Raw genomic sequence first — 19,905 nt, 5'->3', positions numbered from 1 at the left:
TGGCAGTTAAAAGAAGCTGTTACAGCCCACAATGCAATGAGGTTCACAGACAGCAAACTGTCAAGTCTGGAAGCAGGGACACACACACACACAGGTTTATTATATACGATACACTCATAAGATACTCTTGAGATACTGCTCACTTTGGTTTCAGACGCCACTGAGGTCAGTGCTATGAAAGTGCAGGCTGAGGTAGTGTATTATTGTGTAGGTATACAGCAGTAGTAATATCCTATAAAAGGTTATAAATACTACGCCAATATCAATGCTTCTATAATTTGTGCCAGGGTTTCCTTCCCACTCTATACAGATAAGCAGGAGAGAGGAGTGAGTAGCAGCATAGGATACTCCCTATTCCTAGAAGGCTCTGCAATGATGCAGCCAAGGCAGAAAACCTCAGCATGTGGTCAGATGTGCTTAGTAAAGGCCTCACTTCCATATAGGACGCTTTAAGGCGCACTTATGGAAATGCGTTTGCAGGGACAAATCTTAGCATATGAACTAAATTCACTTTTGAATTTAGCATGCCGCCTCTATCTTCTTCCGGTATCAGGCGTGTGTTGCATTGGTAACACTGCACCATCCCCCCCACCCGTGATGACGTAACCGCATGTCACAGCAGGGGGCGCTTACCAACGCAATAAACGCCTGGGACTGGAAGAAGATAGAGGCTGCATGCAGGGCTCGCGTAAAGTAAGTTGTTAAACTATGCTCGCTCTCCCCCACCGCTGTATACTGGGGACCTATGCCTGGCTACCTATACTGGGAGGGACCTATAGCTGGCTACCTATACTGGAGGCAACTATTCCTGGCTCCACGGGGGGGATGCAATTCTTACACCCTCGCCCTGGGTGCAATTTAGCCCAGAAGTCCAGGTTGGCTTTCAGAACTTACAAAACCAACCTGCACAATTTTTTTCAAACAGCAGATGTGTTGCCATAGATTGACACGTATCTGCTCCTGTCTGGCACACACTGCCTCGGTGCACAGTGTATCAGTGCTATAGAGCCTACAGCCTTTTCTTTGTAAGTAAAGCTGAATAGGGGACTATACCTTTACTTATACAACTTTCATTCCATGCACCCATTCCACTGAATTCTTAATGGCCAGAAATCTACAATGATCCACTGCTTGTTCCTGCTGGAAAATGCTACTTGCACAGCTGTAAAACAAATCCACTAGTTATAATGCCTCTCACCCGCTGCCCCAGAGTAAATGTGTACACACCGATGACAGACGTCGCCTGTCAGGTATAGGCGACATCGCTGGGCCAACGCTGTATAGACACGTGGTAAGCCTGTAGGCTGACTATGTGTACCATTTCAATTCAGGGGGCAGAGGAGTGACGGAGTGGCACAGAAGTGATGTTGAACAGCGGGCAGCAGAGTAGCATGCACAATGGAACCGGGCGTCGCTCGGGTTAAGTTGATCTACCTGGTGGATTGCTTGCAGAGAGGTGGTCGTTAATCGGTGGCCTCTGCTCACACACTGGAATGAGCAGCTGAAACAATAGTTACCTGTCATACCAATCTTTTGCTTTTGTAAAAAGAAAGCAGCTGCTGTGTGAATGCCAAGTGGCTGGGCTGCAGTTGTGGTGTGATTGGTCTCCGGTTGGCCAGGTTAATAGTCAGTTTGGTCGTTGATTTGTGCCTTAGTTATGAATTGACATAATCCTGTTTTAAAGTACTGTGCAGTCATTTGTTAACGGATTTATCCTTTGCATGGAAACTTCAGCTGGCCATACACTTATAGATTTCCACCCAGTGTTCCAAAACAATTGATTCCTTTCCGAAAAGAACAGATTCATACCCTACACTGTACATTAATTTCCAATAGATTCCAGCAGAGAATTTATTGAAAATTGATCGAACTGCAGACTTGCACTATTCAATGCAGTGCAAAGCTTTAGGCCACCGATCTGTCAGTGCTCTTGTCCCGCCCACAATTGGTTTAAATGTTCCATTTTCCTGTCCGATCGACTCTCTTAAAGCTGGAGTGTCACCATAAAAATCAAATTTCAACAGCAACTGGTCTGAGTGTATTAAGTAATAAAGATGCTCATCCTGCATTCAAATCTATTTCTGCTGTTATGATTTGGAGTTATCACATACTTTAGGAGCACTGGCCCTAGTGCCAAACAGTGCCAAAGAGTTGCATGCTGGGGGTTCTTTTTATCTATAATTTATTCCTCCTCTTCCATTTATTTCCCTGCCAGCTGCTTATCTGAAACACGATCCCCTGCTCATTTGTGTTTACAAGCAAGGCTGAGGTGACTCTGCGATTGGAGAAGAAAAAAAGTAAAGGGCAGAAATTACATCACGAGTTAGCCTAAACTGTGGGCAAAAGACATGGCCCCCACCAGGAACAGAATTATCTGAATTTACTATATAACATTCACTGAAATCGAAACGTGGACAGTACAATACATGTGTTATGTAAGTAGATCAAGTATTTTTCTACCTGTATATGTGTTTTTTTCCCTGGCATAGTATGGCTAATCCTACTGCTTTAAGGTGGACCAGAACTCTTGCACAGGACTACAGGAAAACAGAGAAATGTACCCTGTATATAGTCAAGAGAGTTTAGGCTGCCCAATCTCAAGTTGTAAAGCACAGGTTGTAAACAATGTCTGCTTCCATGAATCAGGAAGTAGAAACTGTGCAGGTTTATTTTAGGACTGGTATGAGCTGAAACAAACGTTTTTTGTTCAAAGGTTATTATTCTGTTGTGTATCTTTTAGAGCAAAGAGGAGGTCTGAGTTCAGGTGCACATTTTGTTTAAAATGGATCAAAAAGCGATCAATCTGACTTTGAGGATTCCCAGCAGATCAAAGAAGAAAAAAATTGAGGCGTTGCTTTATACCATTCTACACTTCTCTCTCAGTGGTGTGTATGTCACTTTAAGATACAACCACAACCATCCATCAAAAACTCTTGTAGACACAGCAAAAACAATCATAGCTGGAGTAATAGTATGGGCACAATACAGCACTGTGATAGTTACCGGACACAGGAGTGAGACTCGTAAGCTGGTTGTAGCAATCTCACTATCGGGATCCGCTGTTAGCTTCTCCTTAACTAGAACAAAGGACAACAGGACATGCTATTTAATTCATATCTGTCAGCAAGAGGATACACAAGTTTTCACAGTACTAATCTGCACAGGTTGTTTTACAAATACATTTTATATGTTTTATAGCAGAATCCACAGGAAACAGAAGCAGACATATGATTTCTATTTCCTTCTATTGGCAGAATAGCATATCCGATTACGATGTAAATGAGCTGAGATTCCAGCTGCTGAGTACAAACAGATGGGATCTCATTATACGGAGGAGAAAAAAAAAAAATCTTACTGAGAGCTCTGGAATGGTCTGGGTTGCGGATGCCTTTCGCTCGTAACCTCTGTAATAAGATGGCTGACGACAACTGCTTGACAAGGTACACAGCCAGGGAAAAATTCTGGAAAAGGAAAAAGGTGAGAAACACCGTGAGACCATAATGGGGATTGTAAAAAGGAGAATCTACTTTACCTTATACCTTTTATTGCTCTAAACATTAGGCCAAGCATGAGTGTGTAGGGGTGCTGTGAAATCTCATAATATATAAGGAAGCATCCGTAGCTGAGGCACACAAGGAACCGGGGGTCTGGGGGTCACACTAAATGTTAAGGTCCCATTCACACTTGTAAAAGCAAAGTGCAATCGATTTTGTTTTACTTTGACGTTTCTTCAGTGATTGCATGTTGCGATTCTCATTCTAGTAAATGACAATCCCGACATAATGGCCCGGAAAATGCTGCATGCAGCGCATTTGTGATCTGCGATTATCGCAGATGCACCACAATCGCTGTAGTGACAGTAGACCCATAGGATTACTTGTGCAACAACGCATTGCGAATCGCGGGCAAAGTGAGAATGAGAATGAGCCCTAACTAATAGAAGAACACTTTTTTTTGGGGGGGGGGGGGGGGGGTTGGGGTAGACAGAAGACAATTAACACATGCCTGCTGATCCCTAATAAACAAACTATGATTCACTACTGTCTGCTTGACATATAAACTTTATTAAATACTGTACACATACTATACCCAACCCATTAAAAGAGCAGTACTGCGGTGCAAGCCTAAGCTAAACACAGCCGGCTGTGTCACATACACGGATCTCCACTGCATACAGCCACACTTCCACACTCACTGATGTTTATACTCCCGGGAGTTTTTATGAAACAGTCTGCATGCAGCAAGCTAGAGTCACATAGCACCAGGAGGTCAGTGGTTAGTCATGCAGGGGCTGTAGCCAGATTGTTAGTGCAGCAGTTCCACGTTAATGGCTGGCATGTGCCTCATCAATGTTTTCATGCAGCGTTAATGGTGCTGGACAAAACTTGCATCGAGCGCATAAAGCATAATATGGGTTGCCACTGAGGGCTCTCACCACCTCCTACGCAATGTCCCACTTCGCTGTAACTGCTCAGCAGTCTCCCGTGGTGCGCTCTGTGTCCTGCTTAGTCCACTCCGCTGTCATGGGTATACAGATGCCGGCATACTTGCGCTATGAATCACGCTTCCTGCTGTTCACAGTCTCGCTGTTCGAGACCCGGATGTGACGTCACCGCACTGCCCCAGCATCACTAGTATCGGCCGCCCACCGGCCTTCGTCAGACGAAGCACCAGCACCATTAACGCTGCATGAAAACATTGATGAGGCACATGCCAGCCATTAACGTGGAACTGCTGCACTAACAATCTGGCTACAGCCCCTGCATGACTAACCACTGACCTCCTGGTGCTATGTGACTCTAGCTTGCTGCATGCAGACTGTTTCATAAAAACTCCCGGGAGTATAAACATCAGTGAGTGTGGAAGTGTGGCTGTATGCAGTGGAGATCCGTGTATGTGACACAGCCGGCTGTGTTTAGCTTAGGCTTGCACCGCAGTACTGCTCTTTTAATGGGTTGGGTATAGTATGTGTACAGTATTTAATAAAGTTTATATGTCAAGCAGACAGTAGTGAATCATAGTTTGTTCCTGGTGTCACATTGTCACTACTGGCTCCCCCACAATAGGGTAGACATAATTATCTTACATGATTCAGGCGCAGGATATTGTTGGAAGGCCTTGCTGATCCCTAATGAAATAGTCTGGGGATCCTTATCAAGTAAAAACAAACATACTTATCAGGAACTGTGCACACATCAAACACATCACATACCACCTTGATCCTAATGAAGGAATCAGCATACTATTCAAACAAATGGCTTGCTCTCACCCAACCCCCACTGGTTTGCAAACCAACAGTGCTCTCTCTGTGATAAAAGGTATGTCTGCACACTAAAGGTGCCCATACACTCGTCAGATTGGCAGCAGACAGATAAGAAATGCATCTGATGATCTATCTGATGCGTTTTTAGAACATTTTTTACCAGGATAGAATTCCAATAGATTTCAGTTTGAAATCTGTTGAAATTCGATCTGATGGCATTTTTTTGCCATCAGATTTCCATTAAGGCCAATGCAAACTGATAAGCAATCTCATCAGATCGACCTAAATTTTCCACCCTGCTAGTTCGATGGAAATCCATCGAAATCGATCGAAATCGGCCGTCGATCGGTCGATTGGCCAACCGATTTGCGATCGATCGAGCGATCGATCGATCGCGATCGATCGGTCGGCCAGAAAATCGGCTGAGTGTATGGGCTGCTTTAGGCTCTGCTGCTATCTGGTGTCTAGTTTCCATTCCCTATGTCAGTTCCAACTTGTACCAAGCCCAAACAACAACAAAAATCAATATTCATGACAGATCAAAATGATAGTATTTGCTACATATTGAAAATCTCCTGCAGACCGATCTGAAACTACTGATAAATGGTCAGTTTAATGGGCACTGTAATGTTGGGAATACACGGTTTGTACCGCTCGATCGAGCCATTAAGATGGCTCGATTGATAATTTCCAACAGGTCTGATCATCCGCCGGATCGATTCCGCGCTCGATACCGCTGACGGGACAATGGAAAAAGATAAGGAAAACGAGCAGAAGATAAGAGAATCGCCCGCGTGGACGAGTGGGAATCGATCCTGCGGCATAATCGAGCGGTAGAAACGTACCATGCATTCCCGGCATAAGATTTCTCCTGCAGATGTGGTATCAGATGCATGTGCAGCCATCTCATCAATACTTGCAGGGACCACAGGAAAATTAATCCAAAATGTACAATTGTCCAAACAGATCTGCCCAACCATGTTACGACTAAGATTAATGGAGCTCTATTACCCCGCATAGAACGGTACACAAAATCAGTTACATACATGTGCAATTATGGATGCAAACAAAAGCTGAAACATTCACAGGAAAAACAATTGTTAGCTGTGAAGGTATGGCTCATCTAGCTTCAAACATGGAGGTATAGGCGAAGGGGGGGGGGGGGGGGGGGGTCGGGGAGAGCTGAAATGAATGACTGCAGAAAACATGAGGACAGGTTTTATTGTAGCTTTGCCTGAAAAGGGGTATGCGGAAGAGGTTGCTTGGGTAGGATGAACACCTCCTCCCTGTGTACTCCCGTATGGACTCAGTGACTTCTCTGCTATAATTTATCCCTACCTTGCATCTGCACACCATTGTTTAACCTCTTCCGGATCGCGTTATTTTAAATCTGCGCCCAGTTTGTGGCTGCTTATTCCTGCCAGGGCATAGATTTCAATTACCGTGTCACACGGACCCACCCCTCTTGCTGATCTCTATCGCCGCAGGCCCGTCACTCTGCCATCGCTATGACGGCAGAGCTCCGTGAGCCAGTCAGGAGCCAATTTCTTTGGCTCCTGACCTCGTTTTCACTGTGATCCAATCCCATTGGCTCACATTTAGGACAGTGTCAGAAGCCAGTTATATCGGCTCCTGATGGTCTCACAGAGCTCTGCTGCCATAATGACGGCAGAGCTAGTGGCATGCGGCAATGGGCGAGTCGTGACCGGCGGTGACTCATCAATAAGCCCCACCACCAGTCTCTGGTCCTTAAAGCGGAATAGAGATGAAAAACTAACTATAACAAGTAACATGTATGTATGTATGTATGTATGTATGTATGTATGTATGTATGTATGTATGTATGTATGTATGTATGTATGTATGTATGTATGTATGTATGTATGTATGTATGTATATATATATATATCTTATCTAAAGTTTAGATAGTTTACACAGTAAATCTAGCTGCAGACAGCTTCAATAGAATATGATTATTTCTTCATGTGATACAATGACAGCAGCCATGTTTGTAAACATTACACAGAGGCAGGCTTATCTGCATCTTCAGCACTCAGCCTGTGAAAAAAAACCTAATCCCCCTCCTCCTCCCCTCCTGCCTATTAATACCTCCCCCTCCTCCTGCCCAGACTGAGCTCCCATGAGCCCTTGCTACTGTCTGAAAATGCCAAAGCACTCTGAAAAGCTGTGGGTGAGGCTTGTTTAGTTTATAGGGAGAGTATTAAAACAAAAACAAAAACGTATTTGGCTCGAGGAATGCCCTATAAACAATAGGAACGGAACACAATTATGCAATGAGTAAAAGTTCATCTTGGATCCACTTTAAGGGGCCAGAGACTGCCGGTATGCAAGTGATTAACATTGTAATATCCCTGTGTTGTCTTGTTTGGTGTAGTATTGCCTTTCTTATCTATTGTACAGCGCTGCTCATCATGTTAGCACTTTATAAATAAAAATGTTACTTTGTAGGATCCACTTTAATTTTATTTTCAAAGCCCCAATGGTCTATTATTCTAGAGTACCAAGAGAGAACAAGCATTACAGTCCATCACAGGTCATACTTACACGTCCAATTTCTGCTGTCCATGATACAACAATGGTGTTGGGAACAGTTGTAGATAGACGTACAAGTGAGGTAATATTGATTGGTCGGCTTGGTCGCTTTGGTTCAACCCCATTTTTGGTTGGTGGTAGATAACCCTGCAAGAGCAGAGATTGAAGGAAACCTTAATATAAAGTGAAGAGCCTCCTGTGCACTACACGGGAGCAAACCATGGCAGCACATGCTACATAAAGCAGACTGAGCATCAGTAATGGGCAATACTTACTGGCAGATTGCAGGGTTTCCCATTTACTTTTACACACAGGTTTGGTGGAAAATGGTCTTCTTGTGGGCAACTGGTTTCTGATAAGCAGAACCTAAAGAAGGGATAACAGCATTACTAAAGAAGGGACAACAGCATTACAATCTGTGGGCTGATTTCTCATGACAATGTGGAAAAACAAAATCAGGTGTTGTGGAATCTTACCTGAGCTGCACCTGAACTGTGAAATCACATTTTGTTCCAGAAATATCCCTGAAATGATAAAAACAAGGCAAAATAAAATAAAAACACTAAGAACTTTAGGAAATTCCATACTACAGAAGAATACCAGTACATGTTAATAGGCTTTCCACACAAAGGTAAAAAAAAAAAAAAAAAAAGGAAAGGTTAGTATTGAATAGAGTGATAAAGAGCTGAAGCCTCTGTTAGATTTCTGTTGCTGTCCTGAGCCCTTATCTGCCAGGATTACATCATGTCCTGCCCAAAAGGGAAATGCGTTGGAACATTGACCGAAAAAAAAAAAAAAAAAAAGTCTTTGGGGCTTTTTAAAGGGGAGTGGGTAAGAGTTAGAATTCCAAACTAGGTTTCATTAAAGAGAATCTGTATTGTTAAAATCGCACAAAAGTAAACATACCAGTGTGTTAGGGGACATCTCCTATTACCCTCTGTCACAATTTCGCCGCTCCCCGCCCCATTAAAAGTAGTCAAAAACAGTTTTAAAAAGTTTGTTTATAAACAAAATGGCCACCAAAACAGGAAGTAGGTTGATGTACAGTATGTCCACACATAGAAAATACATCCATACACAAGCAGGCTGTATACAGCTTTCCTTCTGAATCTCAAAAGATCATTTGTGTGTTTACCTTCTGTCCCCTTCTTCTCTCATGCACTGAACATTACAGGCTGCCTGCAGACAGCTCTGCATGTGCCTGTGTTTTTAATTCCTCAGTATGTGTCAGCCAGCTACTTTCACAGCCTTACAGAGGAGGTTTTTTAACCAGCTCTCTTCTATCACTGATAAGATAGCAGAGAAGCTGCTGGCTTATGTAAATAAAACACACACTGGAGTGTGCATAGAGGAACAGACCAGCACGGAAGAGTTGGCAGCCTTCCAGACACAGGCCGACAAGTCTGACAAGGGAAAGATACATTGATTTATTACAGAGACCGTGATAGTACAAAGTGCTGCAGTGAGCCAGAACAGATTAGAATAGGTTTAGGAACTTGTAGGATGGTAGAAAAAACGTAATTTTTGTTACAGAGTCACTTAAAAAAAAAAAAAGTGTCTAATTTCTAGTTCACAGGACCACAAGGTTTTTATGGAAACGACACAAAAAGCTTCATTCTCCATTCCAATTGGTACAATGGTGTGTGTGGGATTCTATGGTCGATTCCAATAAAGAATATGTTGGGTTTTATGATCATATCTGGAGAGAGCATGTGCGTTATCCACCATTTATGGGAACAATCGCTAATTACCTCCCGATTACTTAATCCCGCAAATCTGATTGAATGATCACATCGGAGGAGAATATTGCAGCGTTAATGGGCTGCACTAAAGGGACTGCTTTTTCCCATTCTCTTTTAGGGCTCTTTCACAGTGCGACGTTAAAGTTGCACGTTATAAAATACTTTAACGCAGAGTAATGCACAGCAATGCAAACTCTGCGACTTTCACAGTGCACACGTTGCGTTAGTGTGTAACGCGTAGAGTTATTAAAAAGTGCTGCATGCTGTGCGTTTAGCAATGTATCTGCTGCGTTATGTGTGTTGCACAAGCTCAGCAATGTTTTTCTTCTTAAATGTGACGCATGCGCCGTGTTCGTTCCATCAGTATGCAACGAAAACGGCGCACCGAGAGACATAACGCAGTGCAAAATAACGTCCAATTTCATAACCTACATGCGCTGCGTTAGGGGCACGTTGTGCAACTTGAACGTTGCATCAAACAACGTCCCACTGTGAAAGAGGCCTTACACTGCATTTCTGCTGTTTTGGCTTGCCTAGTTCTGAACTGCAAATAATTTGCATGCAAGTCACTTATTTCTGAACACTACTACTGTGTAGGGCCGCCTTTTGCTCTCAGAGCAGCCTGGAGTCTCAACATTCCTCCCGCAGGGTAGTGGGAACAATCCATTGCCATTGTGGTGCATGCCGACATGGCTGCGCTGCCTTGCCATTGTGGTGCATGCCGACATGGCTGCGCTGCCTTGCCATTGTGGTGCATGCCGACATGGCTGCGCTGCCTTGCCATTGTGGTGCATGCCGACATGGCTGCGCTGCCTTGCCATTGTGGTGCATGCCGACATGGCTGCGCTGCCTTGCCATTGTGGTGCATGCCGACATGGCTGCGCTGCCTTGCCATTGTGGTGAATGCCGACATGGCTGCGCTGCCTTGCCATTGTGGTGCATGCCGACATGGCTGCGCTGCCTTGCCATTGTGGTGCATGCCGACATGGCTGCGCTGCCTTGCCATTGTGGTGCATGCCGACATGGCTGCGCTGCCTTGCCATTGTGGTGCATGCCGACATGGCTGCGCTGCCTTGCCATTGTGGTGCATGCCGACATGGCTGCGCTGCCTTGCCATTGTGGTGCATGCCGACATGGCTGCGCTGCCTTGCCATTGTGGTGCATGCCGACATGGCTGCACTGCCTTGCCATCGTGGTGCATGCTGACATTGCTGCACCACATGATGTATGGCTGCCTTTACACTGTCCTGTCTTTGCAGAATGATTCAATCAGACTAGGCTAGATTGTTCAAGTCCACAAATGACAGGAGTGGGACGGCGTAGGATTTCATATATTGTGCATAGTGACATACCTTTCTGCTCACCAGTTGGAAAGAATGTCTACTTGAGTAAGGACTCATTACACACCTTGCATTTTCAGACAAATTACGTATGGCAACGCTATCCATTACTATGCATGTGGCTGTGCAATATATACTATAATTTTAACGCACTGCTGCGCACTTTGCTCCCATGGGCCTGGTGCACACCAAAAACCGCTAGCAGATCCGCAAAATGCTAGCAGATTTTGAAACTCTTATTTTTCTGTAGCGTTTCACCTACCATTTTGCGGTTTTGGGAAGAGTTTTTGGTGTAGAAGATTTCTGATATTGTTACAGTAAAGCTGTTACTGAACAGCTTCTGTAACAAAAATGCCTGCAAAACCGCTCTGAACTGCTGTTTTTTCAGAGCGGTTTGCGGTTTTCGTATACTTTACATTGGAGGCAGAAACTCCTTCGCAATCCAAAATCTGCAGCAGCCCGGGAGTATGCGTTTCTGCATAACGCCACCCACTATGGTGTGCACCACCCCATTGAAATACATTACCCTAGCATTTCCACATCCGCAATCGGATCTGAAAACGCTTCCGAACCGCTCTGGTGTGCACTAGGCCTCACTGCATGTATTATGATGAAAGTAATAGTAACATTAACATAACACAGGATTTAAAATGCATATATAAAATTGTCCTCCCAAAGTAATTTAGCCATTCCCCGATCTCTCATGAAAACATTTCTGTCTGCAGAACAGTAGTTCACTAGATGTTTGTACTATTCTTAGTATACTCTAGAGACTGAATGCATACACATCACAGGAAATCAGCAGTTACAGAAGTGTTCAAATAAGCCTGGCTGACAAACGCCATGGCAGTTAAAACCACTGAGATCACTTTTTTTTGAGGTGAACACTGAAATCTCTAAAGCCCAATCCACACGATACGATTCTTTGTACGATTCTATTTACGATCCGATTAAATCAGACATGTCCTATCGGGATTCGATTCAATTCGATTTGCCATTGCACAACAATGGCAAATTGAATTGAATCGAGTCCCGGACATGTCGGATTTAATCGGATTGTAAATAGAGTCTTAATCGAATCGTACAAAGAATCGTATCGTATAGATTGGGCTTAACTTGTATCGCCATGATTCTATGCATTCCGCTGCAGTCACGATTAGCCAGTAGTTCCTAGTAAAGCACTCAGTAGGGGCCCGAGCAAACACACACAGTTGTGTCCGCTTTTCATCATCTGTAACATTGATGTGTAACTGAAAAGCAGACACAGCTGCGTCAGTGGGCTCAGGCCCTAAGTACAGATTATAATTTAGCGACATGCAGATGGGGATGTATACACGTATAAAATACACAATTTTGTGCGACATGTACGGAGCTAAATTTGTTAAACTGTATTTTATATTTTTTGACTCAGGAAGCTTTACAAGTCGGCCCTGACCAATAATGAAAATCTAATGTTCCTGGAAGCGAGGGAGACACAGCAGAACCTTAACATTTAAAAACCGTTGCAGCAGAAAGAATTTTGCTGCATATCCAGGATCTCACCTTGCAACAGAATGTTGACACTAATGCAACTCTAGCTCTAAATGTGGCACAGTCTAAGTGGCTGGCACCCTGCAGAGCTGGAGTCCCAGGACACTATACGCATACTGTGTGTGGGTTTCCCGTGGTACTCCAAAACCATTCTGGCACGTTAACTGGATAGAATTGTGGTGTGTGAGTGGCCTCCTCCCATTCCAGATGCTGCCTAATGTCAAGTCTGCAGGAGCTAGGACTGGCCTGAAAAGTGGAGGCCACTTAAAGGAACACTATCAATTTTTTTTATTTTTCAATTGAGATAGGAATTGTTTGCGAAGTGCTGCTAAGTACTGGTGTATACATTTCACTGGCAACCTCTGTTTACGGTTATCAAAATAATTTTACATTTTACTGACACCAAAACGGACAGCAGAATGAGCCATAAGGGGAAATTCCCTTCACACTTCATCAGTTAACCCTGTGTGCAACTGTGTGTGAGAGTGAGAAAGCTCCAAACAGCTGCAGCTTCTGTGTCCCGTGTTTGACGAAAGTGTGTGAAGATAGCAGAGGAAATGTAACTTGTTAACATTTGTAACTGTCACAGCTTTTGATACGGTTTTTGCTTTCAGAGAAAAATACTCTGTAGTCTGATATGCAACACTGGCTGTGCACTGAAGCAGACACCCCCTTCTGCAATTTATTTGTCCCAATAAAGCTAAATCCTACCCTCAATAAGTTAAAGCTTTTGCCTCTGATATGTAACATGAAAAGTAGGAAAATATTTACACACCTACTTGGACATTATTTGTACATCGTCATTTTAGAACACTTGGGCATTGATCGTATTCCTTTAACCGAGTACCACATGGAAAAGCCAGCAGGAGCCGTTACACTAGCAGTGCTGCTGAACTATTACTACCATTTTTTTTAATTTATTTTTTTTAATTTAGATGGGCTTTAATGACCTCACAGCAGAAATGTAGCATGCCGTTAGCACAGTGTTAAAAGGGTTACACAAACAAATTGTATAATTCAATATGCTGGCATCGTTGAGCAAGCAAAATTACATCCCATCTTGGGTGTCGATTTTAAGGCTGGTTTCACACCGGGACATTGCGTTTTAGGGGACGCTATGGTCGCATAACGTGCCCCTAACGCAACGCCTGGTGCTCTCTGCTGTGGACGTCAGAGTGAGCCGCGTTGTGCAGCTCACTCTGGCGTCCGTGATGCCGTGATGCGTACTCTTGGACGCATGCGGCATCACGTGGTCCCGCCCGGCCAATCGCCGCACAGAGCGGCCGCTCCAGGAAGTAAACACTGCACGTCACTGAGTGCAGTGAATATTAGCTAGCCATGTGCCTGGCCGCTCTCCACTCCTCCCCAACGTTACTGAGCATGTGCAAGCAGTCTAGCGCGGCTCTGCCGCTTATAAAGTACTGCATGCAGTACGTTGTCTTATGGTGCAGCGTTACTAAGTAACGCAACGTGGGCACTGAACAGCCGATTGATTTTTCATTGCTGTGCGGTGGGGTGCGTTACAGGCTGCTCTAAGGCTCAACACACACCATACAATCTTGGTTGTTCAATCTTACCACTTTCATGTAGTATAAGAGCTTATCCAATTAATCATTCAAGGTATTTTCAATCTGTTGGCCCTTATACTACATAGATTTGGTAAATCTGTACAACCAAGATTGTATGGTGTGTGTTGAGCCTAAGGGCCCGGTTCACATTAGCGTTCCCTATCCGGATTTTCCGGATCTGATCCGGACCGCATACTGTACAAACGGAACGTACGTTCCGCATAGCAATGCAAAGGCTATGCGGACGTTCACATACGTACGTTCCGTACAGTACGGAGCCGGACCCGGACTCCGGACTCTTTTCCAACATGCGCTATTTTTTGTGTCCGGATCTCCGGCTCACGCATCCTGACCGGAGCCTGACAGCACCATCAGGAACACAGAAACCAATGGGAAACGGAAGGCACAGAACACACTGCCTACAAAAACCAACGTTCTACCCCACTTCCTATGCGTATGCAAGCGGCCATTTCGGATGAGGGCACATGGGCCAAGCATGTCTGGAGTGGAGCAGCAGTGACAGACGTGCTGGAGCTGTTTGGCAGAATATCGGAGGTGGAGGTGATGCCTACAGCGGAGGAACCTGATTGTACATGTGCACCTTCTGCTGACCCGAACATTTTTTTTTATTTATATTTAACTATTTTTTGCCCACGGATCCGGATGGCAGCCTGATGCATGCCTGATACAAACGGACCGGATCCGGATCGGAACCGTACGGTTCTGATCAGGATCAGGTCAGGATCCGATCCGGTCAGGATCCGATCAGGATCCGGCCTGTTTACTTGCCAAAACGCAAGTGTGAACGGGGCCTTATACTACATAGATTTGGTAAATCTGTACAACCAAGATTGTATGGTGTGTGTTGAGCTTAACGTGCGCCTGTAATATCCAACTGTGAAACCAGCCTAAGGGCCCTTTTCCACTAGCAGTCGCTAGCGTTCACGCTGAACGCTAGCGATTGCTGAATCGCAATTACCCGGCGATCCTCCGACGTTTGCGGCTGCGATTTTGCTATGCTAGGCACTGCATAGCAAAATCACGGCAAGTATCGCTCCGCCGTGCGTTCGCGTTCCCGTCAAAAACGAATCGCGGTAGTGGAAATGACCTACCGCGATTCCTATGTTAAAAAGCAAGCCGTAGCGATTGTAAAATCGCTAGCGGTTTGCGTCTTTCCGATTCAGCCAGCACAAACGCGCTGGTGGAAAAGGGCTCTAAGGGTCTAGTGCTGTGGTGTCAAACTCCAGCCCACAAGGGCCATAGCCATGCTAGTGTTTAAAGCAGTAGGATCAGCCATACTATGCCAGGGAAAAAAAAAAACCACATATATAAGTAGATAAATACTTGATCTACTTACATAACACATGTATTATACTGTCCACGTTTTGATTTCAGTGAATACTATATAGTAAATTACGAGAATTCTGTTCCTGGTGGGGGCCATGTCTTTTGCCCACAGTTAAGGCTAACTCATGATGTCATTTCTGCCCTTTACTTTTTTTCTTGTCTCCTCCAATCACTGAGTTGCCTCAGCCTTGCTTGTAAACACAAGTGAGTAGGGGATTAGGTTTCAGATAAGAAGCTGGCGGGGAAATAAAGGGAAGAGGAGGAATAGATTATAGATAAAAAGAACCCCAGCATGCAATTATTTGGCACGACTACTAAAGGGCCAGTGTTCCTTAAGTATGTGATAACTCCAAATCATAACAGCAGAAAAAGTTTTGAAAGTTTTGAATGCAGGCTTAGCATCTTTATCACTTAATACACTCAGACCAATTGCTGTTGTGCTGTTGAAATTAGATTTTTTATGGTGACGATAACGCTTTAAGGTGTACAGAGAAGTAGAGAAATGTGTCCTACTTGATGAACCACACCTTTCCTGACTCAGTTCCATCAATTACATAATTTGAGCTGTGCCAAAAATGTGTGAGGACCTTGAGAACTGGAGTGCATGACATCCCTATGGAGCTTGCTGGAAAGCCTTGTTTTGGTAAATGCGTGCCAAAGGCTTCACAGCCAAAATTAAAGAGAACCCGAGGTGGGTTATAAGGCTGGGAATACACGGTTCGTTTCTGCCGTGCGTTTTTGCTCTCGATCGTTTTTGCCGCCCGATTTCATCTCTCGATTCTCATCTTTCTCTAATTTTTCTTATCTTTTTCCATTCACTTCTATCAGAAATTGAGCAGTAAAACAATTGAAAGGGAGATCGTACGTCGGAAATTATCGAGCCATCTAATCAGTTACAAAACAAACCGTATATTCCCAGCATAAGAATGCTATCAGCACACAGAGGCTGGGTCTGCATATAGTGCCCAGCCTCTGTTGCTATACTGCTCCCCCCAGCGCTCTGCCGCTGAAGCTCAGAGAATAGGGCTAGTTCACACTGGGTGCTTTGCTGATCGCCGGAGATCAGCAAAGTGCTGCTGCTAATGCAAGTCACTGGAAGTGTTCACACTGTAGTGATCACCAGTAATTAGTGATTTACTGAAATCTCAAACAAGTGCATGAAGCATTTTTGGAGTGATTGCATTTCAAAGTTAAAGAATCAAACAATCACTCTAAAATCACTTTTCTGTACAGTGAAGAACAACGTTTTTGCTGATTGCCGGCAATCAGCACAATGTTACCAGAGCACCTAGTGTGAACTATCCCTTAAAGAGGAACTTCAGCCTAAACAAACATACTGTCATTAAGTTACATTAGTTATGTTAATTAAAATAGATAGGCAATATAATATCTTACCTACCCTGTTTTAAAAGAACAGGCAAAGGTTTAGGGCAGCCATCTTTTTGGTTGAAAGGTGACTGGGAGCATGACAGTTCCAACTGTCCTGTGTCCTGATCACCCCTCCCAGTTGCTAGGCAACGAGAACATCCTAGGAAATCCCATCATGCTTTGCACAGCATCAGGGGAAAAATGCCCGGGCAGTTTTCTTTGATGGGGCGGAGCTTAGCATCTGTACAGCCAATAATTAGGCTTTGGTAATAAAAACAAAGTTCTGATGCTGTGAAACTTAAATAATCACCATGCCTTTTCAGTGCTGCTGAGTAGATTTTTAGTCTGAAAGTTCACTTTAATCCATGGGCAGTTAAGAGGCAGTGAACTCTCACAACTGCTTGCCTCTGCCTGGCAACTGCTTGCCGCTGCCTGGCAACTGCTTGCCGAGTACACAGTTCAACAGTATGTAGCAAGAGGCCTAATGCTGGGAATACACAATGAGATTTTTCAGTCGATTTACTGTCGGATCTTATTTTCAATCGATTTTCTTATCCTTTCCCATTCACTTCTACGAGAAATCGATCAGAAAAAATGTTCGAAAATAAGATCGGACATGTCGGAAATTAGCTACTGAACCATCTATCTGCTGGAAAAAAAAAAATTATGGTGTATTAATTCCCAGCATTAAGCTTGCAGATTATAACCCAGCTTAGAATATAGACCACACCAATTCTTTCGATGGCACACCCATAGGGACATTTCCACCAGGTTCAGAGTTGACTCCAGAGATCTGTTACTTTTAATTTTGCCTCTGGGGATTTCATTCTCCAATACAGATTCAGATGTTGTTAAAGATTAACAATATCCATAACGGCAAAGAGCTCAACGGTTACACTTGCAGAATAACTTGTTTAAATAATGTAGAGCAGTTTCCTGTTTAGTCAATTTGTGCAAGAGGAAAAAGAAAAAAAAAAAAAAAAAAAACAACAAAACTAGGATGAATTGCTGCCAGCAGGGTAAACACAGTGAAGTGAAAGAGATCTGGCAGTTAACAGTCCAGATCACCCACTTCAAACCCTTCTGCCAATACAACACTTACTTTCCTATCAGCCACAGATGTAACTCTAGCCCCCATCATGCACAGATTTCAATAGGCTGAGCACAGTTGCCAAGTGAGAGGCGTGAGGTGGGGGAGGGGAGAGAGAGGCTGGAAGTGGGGGAGGGGAGAGGAGACTTACATTGAGCTGCTGATTTGCTGGACTTGTTGTGGAGTTAATGCAAACGCGAAGCATGTTTCTTGAAATCGCTGGCTGTTATCGGAGGCTGCAGACACAAGGACAGGGAAGAAGCACCAAGATTTTAATAAAAGGCATTGTACATTTCTAGTCACTTTTTAATGAAAACTACCCATCTGCAAGGCAAAACATCTACGTCATCTATGATCTCTATCTACACAGCTCTGGATATATGGGAAGGGTTAATTTAAAGAAACAGGGACGGTAAACTATAAAAAAAAAAAAAAAAAAAGTCACAGGATGTGAAGAGTAGTAAAAAAAAAAAAACCGAACAAAAAAACCAAGGTTTGATAATGCACCGTACACATGTAGAAGACAACCGCTCTCTCCAGCTATAAGCGTATATGCTTTCATATTTCCACTACATTCCTGTGCGATTTGTTTTAATGCACCTAAATGCATAGCTAGATTCTGGGAGTAACTGTTACACATTACATGCAGAATAAACTCAGCCAGGTTCCACAATTATTTCTGCCCCAAGTGCAACATCTATGCTACCAGCAGATGCAGTAAAGCTAAGAACACCCATGTGGGGCCTTACAATATTTGTATAATATTTTCATTGAAAAGCAACAAGAACAGTATGGCTTACAAACATTAAAAACATAAGAGCAGATTAAAGGTTAGTAAATGAAATTACCAATCCAAGATTTCCTGGTTCTCTAACCATTCTAACAATGGACAGATCTACAAAGTATATATCTGTAATATTAGAATACAAGTTTGCATACAATTATACAACTGTTTTTTAAGTTGAAAGATGGGCGCTGAAGCCCTTCGTTCAGGTTTAGTTTTATCCGCATATTTTACAACACTTTTTTTTAAAATGTTTTATGTTGCTGACTTTTGCATTTATCTTTAAAATTCCTATAATTTTGTCAGCAACAATTAACAGATCTACAGTGAGCTGAGCTAGAGCAGGCCATCTTCCTCCACTACATTATCACCCTTGCCAGGTGGGGGGGAGGGGAGAATAGTAAGGTCTTGTTTCCACTTGTGCACTGCTTGCAACACAGGCGACCATGCATTATATATAGTAGGCACAGCACTTGTGTTGCTTTCCAATGCAGTACAGATCCCATTCATTTATAATGAAGGGATTTATGAAGAATGGGATCACACTGCGTTTGCACAAAAATGCACGAAAACAGCAGCAATATCGCACAGAATTGCAACGCATGGATGGAAACAAGCAGTGCAGTCTAGGCACTTCTGATGTCCTTTCTTGTCGCACACACAGTGGGTTACTAAATAGGTTACCAGCACTGCAGAAGTGGAAACGAGGCCTAAACTACACAATTGTCATATTTCCAGTTGCAGTGATCCCAGTACAAACATGGGTACTTTACATGGGTGTGTGCTGAGCATGTATTGTACTACAGGGGGTAAGGGGGAGAGTAGAACGCTTCCCAATGTTGAACAATAAAACAGCAAATCTGTTTAAAAATATCCAATGTGGCCAATAGTAAAAGACACGGGTGCAGAGGATGGGAGTTGTCTGGACAAACATGCTGTAAATGTCAGCCAAAATACAGCAAAGATTTGTAGGAGACTCTATACTGCAAAGAATTTGTCCTTTTCCAAACTTGCATCAGTGGGAGGGGGGGGGGGGGGTGTGAAAGAAGTATTTGCTAGTCTATCCAATGGCCTTAAAAGTCAAAATCTCATGGCCCAAATACATTTCTTCAATAAGGCTAGACTGGGCCAAAGTTCCTTCTGCTCTCCTGGCTCTAAAGGTGCGTACACACGCCATACCACTGCAAACGACGGGTCAGTCAGACCATCCCGCTGGACGGACGTTCAGCCGACAGTAGCACGTGTGTACTCACTGTCGGCATACGGATAAGGCTGTTTCTAAACGATCTGCTGACGCTCAGCGGATCGTTCAGAAACAGC

At 43.8% G+C, this 19,905-nt stretch overlaps 1 protein-coding gene across 2 annotated transcripts in view; it reads right to left on the bottom strand.

Annotated features, from left to right (window-relative positions):
• PIAS1 (protein inhibitor of activated STAT 1) overlaps positions 1-19,905 on the bottom strand; it is a 77,316-nt gene that overhangs the window by 11,119 nt on the left and 46,292 nt on the right. For both annotated transcript variants that reach the window (XM_068275043.1, XM_068275044.1), the window contains exons 3-8: positions 17,953-18,037; positions 8,293-8,340; positions 8,092-8,182; positions 7,829-7,963; positions 3,356-3,461; positions 3,004-3,077 (exon numbers count right to left, since the gene is read on the bottom strand). In XM_068275043.1, the coding sequence (XP_068131144.1) occupies positions 3,004-3,077; positions 3,356-3,461; positions 7,829-7,963; positions 8,092-8,182; positions 8,293-8,340; positions 17,953-18,037 (539 nt within the window). The remainder of the gene's footprint in view (positions 1-3,003; positions 3,078-3,355; positions 3,462-7,828; positions 7,964-8,091; positions 8,183-8,292; positions 8,341-17,952; positions 18,038-19,905) is intronic.

Source organism: Hyperolius riggenbachi, chromosome 3 (genome assembly GCF_040937935.1).
Source record: "Hyperolius riggenbachi isolate aHypRig1 chromosome 3, aHypRig1.pri, whole genome shotgun sequence".
Taxonomy (NCBI): Eukaryota; Metazoa; Chordata; class Amphibia; order Anura; family Hyperoliidae; genus Hyperolius; species Hyperolius riggenbachi.
This window is presented reverse-complemented; position numbering and strand designations above follow the sequence as displayed.